Source organism: Lithobates pipiens, unplaced genomic scaffold (assembly GCF_037356315.1).
Source record: "Lithobates pipiens isolate NorthernLeopardFrog02 unplaced genomic scaffold, aLitPip1_a1.2 Scaffold_8, whole genome shotgun sequence".
Lineage (NCBI taxonomy): Eukaryota > Metazoa > Chordata > Amphibia > Anura > Ranidae > Lithobates > Lithobates pipiens.
Genome location: NW_027507903.1, coordinates 634,684,399 through 634,699,094, shown reverse-complemented (window position 1 = coordinate 634,699,094; position 14,696 = coordinate 634,684,399). Strand labels below are relative to the sequence as shown.

At 46.3% G+C, this 14,696-nt stretch overlaps 1 protein-coding gene across 1 annotated transcript in view; it reads right to left on the bottom strand.

Annotated features, from left to right (window-relative positions):
- The window catches only part of KIF1C (kinesin family member 1C), a gene marked incomplete in the record, with an annotated part of 77,393 nt that overhangs the window by 33,131 nt on the left and 29,566 nt on the right, over positions 1 to 14,696 (bottom strand). Inside the window, 3 exon segments of the mRNA XM_077470861.1 lie at positions 869 to 1,048; positions 1,746 to 1,822; positions 4,347 to 4,479. Of these exon segments, the coding sequence (XP_077326987.1) occupies positions 869 to 1,048; positions 1,746 to 1,822; positions 4,347 to 4,452 (363 nt within the window).

Here is a 14,696-nt window from a genome sequence, read left to right as displayed (position 1 = left end):
CACACATCATACACATATATATATACATACATACATACATATATTACACATACATACACATACACACACACACACACACACACACATATATATATATATATATATATATATATATATATATATATTTTTTTTTTTTTTTTTTTTTATGTTGCGCTTTTTTCAATGTGAAACGTGTAAATATATGTTAAAAGGTGTAAAATATGAATGAACAAAGTTTTATTAATAGTTTATAAAATAGAAGTAAATAAAAAAATAATCTGGAAAATAATTAAATGGAGGAGAAGGAGAATAAGGAGTTAATAAGGCGGATTAAAGGTTAATAAGGGGTTAAACAGAGGAACAATTTACTAAAACAAATTGATATATATTTTTTTTTACTGGACAAGGTTGCTTAAAACTGACTTCATTTGCAGACCAAAGTTCATTCCTTTGGTCTGTAAATGAATAAACAGAAGGACAGATAAGATACAATGTTTCTTTTATCGCTTTTTCTCAGCCCTGAGCAATGTTTGCCGGCTGATTTTTTACATTTTTTTGACAGCTGTGCGCAGGTGAACTTTCTACATGAATCGTGGAAATGCTGCATTAAGATCATGTGAGGGGGTTGAATCGAGATCACGAACTTAAGGATTAATCGTGCAGCTGTAACTTCTAGCATAAGAAATAGATGGCCATTAAAGCTGCCTACCAATAGAATCAGATCACCAGTAACTGGGGGACGACTCAATGCTCCTACACCAGGCAATGATCCAGAGATTATAGATCCAGATTATACAGTCAGTACCTGACTGATAACCCAGAAGGCCCCAGCTTTAAGTATAGTCACATGACCAGAGCCCCTCCTCCATATACATTACACAGCCATTACCTGGGGGATGATGCCGTGTTGCTCTGGCTCGGGTTTCCCCATCATGGTGTAGGACTTTCCAGCCCCTGTCTGTCCATAGGCAAAGATACAGACGTTATATCCTTCAAACGCGTGCAAGAGCATCTCCTCGCCAATGTCCTTGTACACTTGACGCTGAGAAGCAAAGTTTGGGTCTTCCTCCTGCCGGGAGACAATGGGAAATGTTACATTATCACATGGCAATACCAAGTTCACCTTTTCAACAGAAAACGCAATGCAGTCTTGGGAACTCAGTGTGCTCTTTGTGCAGCTTTGGGGCGTCCTCCATCACCTCGTAGTATTAGCACGCACCCCCCCCCCCCGACTCACCCCATAGCAGCACGCTCCTCACTCACCCCATAGCAGCAACTGCAGCACGCTCCCCCCTCGCCCGCAGCAGCAGAACGTGCCCCCCTCGCCCGCAGCAGGATGCTCCCCTCTCGCTCACAGCAGCAGCACGCTAGCTCCCGCAGCAGCAGGACGCTCCCCACTCGCCCACAGCAGAACGCTCCCCATTCGCCCCGCAGCAACAGCGGGGCGCTCCCCATTCGCCCCGCAGCAACAGCGGGGCGCTCCCCATTCGCCCCGCAGCAACAGCGGGGCGCTCCCCACTCGTCCCGCAGCAACACGCTCCACACTCGTCCCGCAGCAACACGCTCCACACTCGTCCCGCAGCAACACGCTCCACACTCGTCCCGCAGCAACACGCTCCACACTCGTCCCGCAGCAACACGCTCCACACTCGTCCCGCATCGGCATCAAGCTTTTCCTTATCCTGCAGAAACGGTGCTGAGAACTTCCCATTCTCCTACTCATAGAATATAAGTCACAGAAAACACACAGAGGGTTCGGCACTCACTGTAGTGTGTGACCAATAGGAATGGTCAAAGGTGAAGTTCTTTGGAGCATCTTTGGGCTGTTTTGGGTTTGAAATACCTAAAAAGAGATGAAGGAAGAAGACTCAGATCAACAGCATTACATAAGATCTACCCAATACCAGAGGGTTAGTGCCAGGAACCCGGAGACCCCATTACTACTATGGACAGTACCATCAAGACCCAGGGAAAGGGGGGGGATATCATGAGTCAGTCCATCCAGTGTAGAGGACAACAGTCACAGGAACCATCAGGACAGACATATTGGAGGTACCATCATCAGCTTGTCTATAAAAGGTGTCCTCAGCTGTCCCTCTGATCCCTGGCCTCACCACCTATTGAATCACTGACCGGGGTAAAGCAAGCAGAGCGGGTGAGATGCAGTGATTTTTCAGGTAGAAGAGCGAGGATCAGGATCACACTCCAGGGGTCTGACCATTAAAAATCAATTCTGCAAAAAAGCTTTAGCCAAATAATTTAAAGTGGTTGTAAACCCTTACAAACCACTTTGACCTACAGGTAAGCCTAGATTAAGGCTTACCTGTAGGTCCAAGAAATATTTCCCAAACCTATACAGTTTAGGAGATATTTGCCCGAAGACGGGCACCGAGGCGAGCAGGCGCACTGAGCGTGGCATCCTCTTTAACGAAGATGCCGCGCAATGCCGCGCGTCTCGGCTCCCGTGCGCATGCGCGGGAGTGACATCATCATGGCTTCGCCAAATAACAGCGGCGGAGCTGCGAGACCCACCGAGAAGATGGATGCGGCGGACTACAGGGGACAGCGGTGACTTCGCTGGCTCCTGTGTCAGGTAAGTGACACATAATGGGCTACTATGCGATGCATAGTAGTCCATTATGCTTTGCCTTTGCAGGGAATGAAAGAGGAAGTAAACACATCAGGGTTTAACTTCCTCTTTAATGTTCAGACCTCATGCATTTGCAAAGCCATCACAAATAATCCTGGCAATTTCCTATGATAGTCACCGCCATCCAGTGGCCATAATGTGATATTTTCCTGATTGAGCCATTCAGAAAAATTCCACATTATGGCCACTGGATAAAGTTGATCATAGGAGATTAACATATTAGACACATTACAGGGATTATTCACGAGAGCTGTGCAAATATTGACACATTCTCAAAGCAAAATCAATATAGACACCCCCCCCACAAGAGTCTGAACCTGGTGAGATAGAACAACATTTTAAACCACCCGCTCCCCCCACCCAACCCACAGTGCAGCATAGACGTGTAAAAAGGGCCCACATTGCATTGGGAGACCGTATACAGTTATGCTCAAAAGTTTGCATACCCCATCTATAAAATATGACTGATCATGCCAAAAAACAAAACAAAAAATAAATAAATAAAACGTTCTTTTATTGAAGGATAGAAATCATAAGAAGTCCTTTATTATCACATATGATTTAAAAAGGATCAAAAAATAAATAAACGAACAACAGAAATCACCTAAATGGCCCTGATAAAAAGTTCACTTGGAATGTTTGGCCTTGGTACAGACACACAGGGTGACACACACAGGTTAAAATGGCAATTAACCACTTGACCGACCACTGCACGCCAATATACGTCGGCACAATGGCAGCGGTGGGCAAATGGGCGTACATGTACATCCCTTTTAATCGGCTGGGCTAGCGGGCGTGCTCGTCCGCCGCGTACAGCGCGCTCCCGACCCACGGCTGGGCACTTAAAGAGCCACGTACAGGTACGCGATTGTGCCCAGCCGTGCCATTCTGCCGAAGTGTATCGGCGTGAAGTGGTCCTTAAGTGGATAAAGTGTTCTATAGATGGTTCTACACTCCGGCCAGATTAGCAAGCTTTCTCCCGTCCCATTCCCCCTTATGCTTCCGTGGCTGCTCTCAGGAGGGTACAATGGCGCACAGCTGGTGGACCTGCCCCATAGTGTGCAGATTGTGGGTCAGAATATATGCGCTGCTTCGCAAACCTTTTCAATAGCACTATAAAGAGGGACCCTTTTGAGGCCCTTTTGTGGAAACCGATCACAGAACTTCCTCGCCCTGAACACCAACTTGCAGCACATATTTTTTACTGCAGCTAAATTGCCCATAGCACGGGCCTGGAAGACCCCGGCCCTCAGCTTTGAAGCAGTTAAAAACTGCGGGAATGACATTATGGTAAATGAGAAGCTTACTGCCATACTATCGGACTCTCATGCCAAGTTTCTCTGGGTATGGCAACCCTGGGTGGCTCATTACCACCCTTCACGATTTGACCCAGGGCTCCTTTCCCTTTCCACCTTCACATTAATCTTTCTGAATCCTGCAGTTTTATACCTGTTAGTCCACGATGTGTCCACCACTGTTTTTGTCCTATCCTGTTGGTGTGAATTTTCAATAAAAACCTTTGTACAAGAAATAAGACAGTTTTTTTTGGCATGATCAGTCATATTTTCAATACTAATGTCAAAATGCCACAATTTCTGCCGGGGTATGCAAACTTTTGAGCACAACTGTACATTAAGGCCTCGTGATCCCAGTTTACTTTACAAATCCCGACACGTCAGCCGGTCATCAGATTGTATGAAGAACGAGGATTCCTTACAGGTAGTGTTGCCTTGCATCTGGATGACGCATTTGGCATCGTGTGCGAACTCCCGGGAGTTGAAGGGCCGAACGCGGACAGCAACTTTCACCGAGGCACCCGCCATCTTTACCTTCTATCCAAACCGTCAGATCTGTAAGAAACAGGAAAAATAAATAAATAAAAGGTTCTACAGATTTAATCTTACAGAGGGCCATAACTACATGATATACAAGATATTATAATATATATATATATATATATATATATATATATATATATATATTTTTTTTTTTATATTTATGTTTTTTTATATTAAAAAGGAATAAAAATATTATATTATTAATAATAATAATAATAATAGATCTACAATACACACACACACACACACACACACACACACACACACACATTGCATCCAGAAAGTATTCACAGCGCTTCATTTTTTCCACATTTTGTTATGTTCCACCCTTATTCCAAAAATGGATTAAATTCATTATTTTCCTCAAAATTCTACAAACAATATCTCATAATGATAACGTGAAAGAAGTTTGTTTGAAATCTTTGCAAATTTATTAATAATAAAAAAATTTAAAAAAAAAAAAATCCCATATACATAAATAAGTATTCACAGCCTTTGCTCAACACTTTGTTGAAGCGCCTCTGTCACCAATTACAGCCTCAAGTCTTTTTAATTATGATGCTACAAGCTTGGCACACCTACAGCGCCTTGAAAAAGTATTCACACCCCTTGAAGTTTTCCACATTTTGTCATGTTGTTACAACCAAAAACGTGAATGTATTTTTATTGGGATTTTATATGAGAGACCAACACAAAGCGGCACATAATTGTTAAGTGGAAGGAAAATGATAAATGGTTTTCAAATTGTTTTACAAATAAATATGTGGAAATTGTGGCGTGCATTTGTATAGCGCCCCCCGGAGTCAATACTTTGTAGAACCCCCTTTCATTGCAAATTACAGCTGCGAGTCTTTTTGGGGATGTCTCTACCAGCTTTGCACATCTAGAGAGTGACATTTTTGCACATTCTTCTTTACAAAATAGCTCAAGCTCTGCCAGATTGAATGGAGAGCTACAGAACAGCAATTTTCAAGTCTTTCCACAGATTCTCATTTGGATTTAGGTCTGGACTTTGACTGGGTGATTCTAAAAACACATGAATATGCTTTGATCTAAACCATTCCATTGTAGCTCTGGCTGTATGTTTTGGGTTGTTGTCCTGCTGGAAGGTGAACCTCCCGTATCAAGTCTTTCGCAGACTAACAGGTTTTCTTCTAAGATTGTTCTGTATTTGGCTTCATCCATCTTTCCATCAACTCTGACCAGCTTGCCTGTCACTGCTGAAAAAAAAGCATCCCCACAACATGAAGCTGCCACCACCATGTTTCACAGTGGATGGTGTATTCAAGTTCAGGTGCTGTGTTAGTTTTCCACCGCACATAGCGTTTTTCTTTTAGGCCAAAAAGTTCAACTTTGGTCTCATCTGACCAGAGCACCTTCTTCCACATGTTTGCTGTGTCCCTCACATGGCTTCTCACAAACTGAAAAACGGGACTTCTTATGGCTTTCTTTCACCAATGGCTTTCTTCTTGCCACTCTTCCATAAAAGGTCAGATTTGTGGAGAGCACGACCAATGCCGCGTACACACAATCGGAATTCTCGTCGGAAAAAGCTCTGATGGTTTTCCCGACGGAATTCGGCTCAAGCCGTCTTGCCCACACACGGTCACATCAAATTCCGATCATTTATAACGCGGTGATGTACAACACGTATGACGTGACTAGAAAAAGGAAGTTCAAGCCAGCCAATAGCTTCTGTCTCGTAGTTGAATCTGAGCATGCGTGATTTTTGGCGTGTCGGAAATGCACACACACGATCAGAATTTCCGTCGGGAAAATTGAGAACATACTATCAATTTTTGGCTGGCGGAAATTCGGACAGCTAAATTCCGATGGAGCATACACACGGTCGCATTTTCCGATGAAAAGCTCTCATCAGTATTTTTCTGGCCGCAATTCCGATCGAGTGTACGCGGCATAAGAGTTGTCCTGTGGACAGATTCTCCCACCTGAGCTGTGGATCTCTGCAGCTCCTCCAGAGTTCCCATGGGCCTCTTGGCTGCTTCTCTGATGAATGTTCTCCTTGCCCGGCCGGTCAGTTTAGGTGGACGGCCATGTCTTGGTAGGTTTGCAGTTGTGCCATACTCCTTCCATTTTCAGATGATGGATTGAACAGAGCTCCGTGATATGTTCAGAGCTTGGGATATTTTATTTTATAACCTGACCCTGCTTTACACTTCTCCACAACTTTATCCCTGACCTGTCTGGTGTGTTCCTTGGCCTTCATGATGCGGTTTGTTCACTAAGGTTCTCTAACAAATCTCTAAGGGTCGGTTCACACTGGCACGGCTTGTCAGGCGACTTAGACGCTTGACAAGTAGCGTCCTGTTATGTACAATGGAACCGTTCTAATCGGAGCGACGCAAGACTTTGGGGGCGACTTGCATTGACTTCTATACAGGAGTTGTTTTGCAAGTCGCCGCAGCAGTCATGTCCAGGTCGCCTAAGGGCAGTCGCGCTGCAAGTCGTGCTGCCTCAGTGTGAACCGGACCTAAGGGTGTCACAGAACAGCTGTATTGATACTGCGATTAAATTACACACAGGTGGACTCTATTTACTAATTAATTAGTTGACTCATGAAGGCATTTGGTTACACTAGATTTTAGTTAGGGGTATTGGAGTAAAAGGGGGCTGAATACAAATGCACACCACACTTTTCAGATTTTTTTTTCGTTAAAGAAATAAAAAATAATAATAATAAAAAAAAATTAAAATTAAAAAAAACATTTATAATTTTCCTTCCACTTGCCAATTATGTGCCACTTTGTGTTGGTCTATCACAGAAAATCCTAATAAAAAACATTTACATTTGTGGTTGACAAAATGTGGAAAATTTCAAGAGGTGTGAATCCTTTTTCAAGGCGCTGTATTTTAGGCAGTTTCTCCCATTCTTCTTTGCAGGACCTCTCAAGCTCCATCAGGTTGGGTGGGGAGTGTCAGTGCACAGTTCTTTTCAGATATCTCCAGAAATGTTCAATCGGGTTCAAGACTGGGCTCTGGCTGGGCCGTTTAAAGGACATTCACAGAGTTGTCCCGTAGCGACTCCGTTGTTATCTTAGCTGTGTGCCTAGGGTCGTTGTCCTGGTGGAGAATATACCTTCGCCCCAGTCTGAGGTCCAGAACACTCTGGGAGCAGGTTTCCATAAAGGATGTCTCTGTACATTGCTGCATTCATCTTTCCCTCGATCCTGACCAGTCTTCCAGTTCCCGGCGCTGAAAAACACCCCCACAGCATGTGGCTGCCACCACCATGCTTCACTGTAGGGATGGTATTGGCCAGGTGATGAGCGGTGCCTGGTTTCCTCCAGACATGATTCTTGTCATTCAGGCCAAAGTTAAATCTTTGTTTCATCAAACCAGAGAATTTTGTTTCTCATGGTCAGAGCTCTTCAGGTGCCTTTTAGCAAACTCCAGGTGGGCTGTCATGTGCCTGTTACTGAGAAGTGCCTTCCGTCCGGCCACTCTACCATACAGGCCCGATTGGTGGAGTGCTGCAGAGATGGTTGCTCTTCTGGAAGGTTCTCCTCTCTCCACAGGAGAAACACTGGAGCACGCTCAGAGGGACCATCGGGTTCCCGGTCACCAACACCAGCAGAAGACATGGCTCCGCAAACCATCAGACTGGAAACTTCATACTGGACCTCGTGCAACTTGGATTCTGTGCCTCTCCGCTCTTCCTCCAGACTCCGGGACTGTGATTTCCAAATGAAATGGAACATTTTCCACAGTCAGGGATGATTTGGGGAGCCAGGACATCTGCCGGTGTTGGTCCACTGTGTTTTATCAAGTCCAAAGTCAGTGAAGCCCTCCACCAGAAAATTCTAGAGCACTTCATGCTTCCCTCTGCTGACCAGCTTCATGGAGATGCTGATCTCATTTCCCAGCAGGACTCACTGCCAAAAGTACCAATACCTGGTTTATGGATCATGGCATCACTGTGCTTGATTGGCCAGAAAAAAAAAACAAAAAAAACTCGCCTGACCTAAACCCCATAGAGAATCTGTGGGGTATTGTCAAGGAGGAAGATGAGACACACCAGACCCAACAATGCAGATGAGCTGAAGGCCACTAATAAAAGCAACCTGGACCTTCCATAACACCTCAGCAGTGCCACAGGATCATCTAGAGCACTTCATTTCACTTTTTGAATTGAATTACTGAAATAAAATTTAAGAGGTTCTAAACCCTCCGGGTTTTCCACCTCAATGCATTGGAGGTGAAAAACCTATTGTAGTGCACCAGCCCCCCCCCCCCCCAAGTTTTACTCACCTGAGCCCATTCATTCCCACGCCAGAGACAAGCACACCGTCTCTCGCCAGTGTCTTGATTGATAGCAACATAGCCATTGGCTACCGCTGCGGTCAATCAAATCCACTGACGTGGTCGCTGGGGGGGGGGGGGTGTGTCTATGGACGCAGGAAGGCGCCTGCATGGGTGACCCATAGGAGAGCGCTTCTCCGACGGGTCACTCAATGTGGGGGGAGGAACGCCATGGAAGGACCCCAGAAGGAGGAGGATTGGGGCTACTCTGTGCAATTAACCAACTGCACAGCGGAGGTAAGTATCACATGGAAGGAGGAGAAGAAGGAGATGAAGGAGAAGGAGGGGGAGGATGAGGAGTGGGAGGAAGATGAGGAGGAGAAGGAGAAGGAGAAGAAGGAGATGGAGGAGGAGAAGGAGAAGAAGGAGGTGGAGGAGAAGAAGGAGAAGGAGAAGGAGAAGGAGGAGAAGGAGGAGAAGGAGGAGAAGGAGGAGAAGGAGGAGAAGGAGAAGGAGAAGGAGGAGAAGGAGGAGAAGGAGGAGAAGGAGGAGAAGGAGGAGAAGGAGGAGAAGGAGGAGAAGGATGAGAAGGATGAGAAGGAGGAGAAGGAGAAGGAGGAGAAGGAGAAGGAGAAGGAGAAGGAGGAGAAGGATGAGGATGAGAAGGAGAAGGAGAAGGAGAAGGAGAAGGAGGAGAAGGAGAAGAAGGAGGAGAAGGATGAGAAGGATGAGAATGAGAAGGAGGAGGAGGAACCTTTAGTGTCCCTTTAACTTTTTGATGATATTCTAATTTTATGAGATGTACCTGGTATTATAGTCACGATATGCTCTGTGTCTCCCGGTGATGGGATAATAGTGTTGTACACAAAGATGTCCGATCTCTATACATTGCATTTCCATTAGTGCGAGTGGAGCGATGAGGTGTGTCAGTTGTGGTTTCTCTCCCTCCCCAGACAGGAAGTTCTATTGTTTCTCAGGGCGGGGGTGACTCACAAAAAAAAAAAATATTTATCGTTAATAAGCCCGGTCACTCCCGTCAGGATTGCTGAGATAAGCTCTTCCAATGCTGCAATTACATGAAAACTGACATCAGATCAGATCCCGAGAAACATCTCCTCCGAGTCAATCATCAGCTCCCTGGAGCTCTGCAAATTATCCGACTAATGGATGGAAGTGCACTGTGTGTAATGGCAAGTTTGTCATTTAAAAGACCATCCGGGAACGAGCTGCAGATCTGATCACCCGCTGAAACCATTTGGGGTCTTCCAAATGGTGGTCTCACACCGAGGTTAGCAGCGATACCCCTCCTGTGTATACATGTACGCCCTGTGCTGGAGTTTGTAATGGGGTGTTTATTGTGGTACCTTTACTTTTTTTTTTCTTAACACTTAGCAATATATATATATATATATATATATATATATCACCAAGGGGCCGACATGCCCACTATGTGATAGCACCGGGCACACCCACCAGATGGGGTTGAGGAAAGGGGCCCACCTTTAAAGCCCCCATAAAGTGATCAGATGGCTCTAGCCACTTGCCTACTGGGCACTTATACCCCCTTCCTGCCCAGACCAATTTTCAGCTTTTGGTGCTCTCACACTTTGAATGACAATTACTCAGTCACGTAACACTGTACCCAAATGAATTTTTTGTCCTTTTTTTCACACAAATAGAGCTTTCTTTTGGTGGTATTTGATCACCTCTGGGGTTTTTATTTTTTGCGCTATAAATGAAAAAAGACCAAACATTTTGAAAAAAAAAAAAACACACGCATATTTCTTTGTTTCTGTGACAGAATTACGCAAATTATTAATTTTTCTTCATAAATTTTGGCCACAATTTATACTGCTACATATCTTTGGTAAAAATAACCCAAATTAGTGGATATTATTTGGTCTTTGTGAAAGTTAGAGAGTCTACAAGGTGTGGTGCGAATCGCACAAAATTGATCACATCTGATGTACTGGTGGCCGATCTCGCTTCTTGTGACCCGAACAAGTCAGGAAAGTACAAATACCCCCCAAATGACCCCTTTTTGGAAAGTAGACATTCCAAGGTATTTAGTAAAAGGTATAGTGAGCTTTTTGATGTTGTCATTTTTTTCCCACAATTCTTTGCAAAATTAAGATTTTTCATTTTTTTTTTTCCCCACAAAATTGTCATTGTAATAGGTTATTTCTCTCACATGGCATGTGTATACCACAAATGACACCCCCAAAAAAAATTCTGCTACTCCTCCTGAGTATTACAATACCACATGTGTGGGACTTTTTCACAGCCTGGCCACATAGAGAGGCCCAACATGCAGGGAGCGCCGTCACCTGTTCTAGGAGCATAAATTACACATCTAACTTGTTGACTACTTATTACACTTTTGAAGGCCCTGGAGCACCAGGACAATGACACGTGATACGTGGCAATGATGACACGTGGCACTGATGACAGATGGCACTAATACGTGGCACTGATGACAGATGGCACTAATACGTGGCACTAATACGTGGCACCGATGACGCGCGACACTGATGACAGATGGCACTGATAAGTGGCATTGATGACACGTGACGCTGACGACAGATGGCACGTGACACCGACAGGTGGCACTGATGACAGATGGCACTAATATGTGGCACTGATGACAGATGGCACTATGTGGCACTGATGCCAGATGGCACTGACAACAGGTGGCACTGGGGACAGATAGCACTAACAGGTGGCACTGGGGCGGATGGCACTTTTTTTTAACTTTTTTTTTTACACTTACGGCCGCTGCAGCCGTTCATCTCTCCCCTCTCACACGCTGTCTGTGTGAGGAGGGAGAGCGCCGCTGAGAGATGATCTCATATGTTTACATATGAGATCATCTCACATTGGACACGCCGATCACATTCCAATCCGTTTACAGCGATCTGCGTTTGCCCGTCTCCAGGGGACATGGCAAACACAGAACTTCCCCGCGGCGGCGCGCATTGCGGAAGTAAACAACAGGACGTCCAGGGACGGCCTCCCGGACGAAAGCGCCTGCTCTATAGCCGTCATTCGGCTATAGGGCGGGCGGGAAGAGGCTAGACCAGGGGTCTTCAAACTTTGTAAACAAAGGACCAGTTTACTGTCCTTCAGGCTTAAAGTCATTGTAAAGCTTTGTTATTTAAAGCGGGAGTCCGCCGGGAGTTCCGCCGTTTTTTTTTTTTTTTTAAACGCCAGCAGCTACAAATACTGCAGCTGCTGACTTTTAAAATAAGGACACTTACCTGCCCAGTGCACCCGCGATGTCGGCACCCGAAGCCGATCTCTCGATCGTCCCTCGGGTGCTGCCGCCGCCATCTTGGGTATGGGAATCAGGAAGTGGAGTCTTTCGGCTTCATTTCCCGGTTCCCTACTGCGCATGCGCGAGTCGCGCTGCGCAATAAGGATGGTCCCCGCTGCCTCTGGGATCTGTGTGTTTCCCAGCAGGCAGCGGGGCACTTTCGGAAAGGGGCGTAGATCTACGCCCCTTTCCACAGAGAGCTATCCCGGAAGTGGGTGCAGATACCTGTACTGTACAGGTACCTGCACCTCCCTCCCCCCTGAAAGGTGCCAATTGTGGCGCCGGAGGGGGGGGGGGGGGATTCCAATGAGCGGAAGGTCCACTTTAGGGTGGACCTCCGCTTTAAAAATGAAAAATAACCCCCTTTACAAAACATGTGATACTTACCTGCTCTGTGCAAGTGTTTTGCAGAGAACGGCCCTGATCCTCCTTTTTTTGGGGTCCCCCAGTGGCACCTCTTCTCGAGAACCCGTCATGGAGAGCCACATTTCCCATGGGGGCACTTGTGTGGGCGCGCTCCCGAGTCCTGCTGATGAATCCATTGACACACAGCAGGACCCCCCCCCCCAGTCACTGGATTTGATTGACAGCAGTGTGGGAACTGATGGCTCCTGCTGCTATCAATCTATCCAATGAGGACCCGAGGCAGCGGCTGGAGCTGCTGGGCTCGTGCTTGTCACTGGATCAATCAGGTTCAGGTAAGAATAAGGAGCAGCTGAAGCACAAAAGGTTTGTCAAACCTTAAGGGTTTACAAATGCCCCGATGTCAGTGAGAGTAAATAATGCCTCATTATTAACTTTAGTGGAAGGAATGGTGCCCCATCATTGGTGTCAGTGGGAGAAATAGTGCCCCATCATTGGGAAGAATGGTGCCCCATCATTGGGATCAGTGGGAGGAATGGTGCCCCATCATTGGGATCAGTGGGAGGAATGGTGCCCCATCATTGGGATCAGTGGGAGGAATGGTGCCCCATCATTGGGATCAGTGGGAGGAATGGTGCCCCATCATTGGGATCAGTGGGAGGAATGGTGCCCCATCATTGGGATCAGTGGGAGGAATGGTGCCCCACGAACCTTACGGATGCCGATTGAATACAACGATGTATATAAATGTTCTTTGGTAGATGGCAGGTTGTGCTCACCATAGATAAAACAATTACCTATTACAAAATTTACAATTAAAATAGCATCTCATCAACAAATCCTTCTGGGGAGGGGAGGGGGGTCTAATAAAAGAACGTCCTTCAGGTTATCCTCTCTCCTGAGCGAAGGTTCTTTCCTTACAGGCGACAAGAAAACCCCCTGCATTCTGGCCCCTCATTCCTGTAACCTGGGACCCCTTCACATGTTAGTGCTGGGTGTGCATCACACTGAAAGGAACGGACGGCCAAAGCAACCAAAATGCATTGAAAACATTCCCCATTCATCATAAAACACAACATGCATTGTGGAAGACTTTAAAAACGAGGGGCATTCCAAATAATGTGCGGATTACCAAAGTGCAACAGAGCAAATGGGCCGTGAGAGTTCCCAAGGTACGAGGAGTTAAATGTGAGCCCCGGGGAGGGGTATAGTCTGGCCAGGACACCACCCTCACATCTTGCCTTAGCTGAAAAAAATCCCAGGAATTTTCCTCCCCGCTCCGACACTTCCAGGATAAGAGAGAGACAATGAACAGAGCGATAGAGGCTGCAAACCAGCCTAGGAGGCGATCCCCACCATAATGTACAACAAAGACCTTCACCCACCATCATAGGAGTTGATCCCCACCATAATGTACAACAAAGACCTTCACCCACCATCATAGGAGGTGATCCCCACCATAATGTACAACAAAGACCTTCACCCACCATCATAGGAGGCGATCCCCACCATAATGTACAACAAAGACCTTCACCCACCATCATAGGAGGTGATCCCCACCATAATGTACACCGCAGACCTTCACCCACCATCATAGGAGGCGATCCCCACCATAATGTACAACAAAGACCTTCACCCTCCATCATAGGAGGTGATCCCCACCATAATGTACAACAAAGACCTTCACCCACCATCATAGGAGGTGATCCCCACCATAATGTACACCGCAGACCTTCACCCACCATCATAGGAGGCGATCCCCACCATAATGTACACCACAGACCTTCACCCACCATCATAGGAGGCGATCCCCACCATAATGTACAACACAGACCTTCATCAAACAGCCTAGGAGGCGATCCCCACCATAATGTACAACACAGACCTTCACCCACCATCATAGGAGGCGATCCCCACCATAATGTACACTGCAGACCTTCACCCACCATCATAGGAGGTGATCCCCACCATAATGTACACCGCAGACCTTCACCTACCATCATAGGAGGCGATCCCCACCATAATGTACACCGCAGACCTTCACCCACCATCATAGGAGGGGATCCCCACCATAATGTATACCGCAGACCTTCATCCACCAGCCTAGGAGGCGATCCCCACCATAATGTATACCGCAGACCTTCACCCACCATCATAGGAGGGGATCCCCACCATAATGTACACCGCAGACCTTCACCCACCAGCCTAGGAGGCGATCCCCACCATAATGTATACCGCAGACCTTCACCCACCATCATAGGAGGGGATCCCCACCATAATGTACACCGCAGAC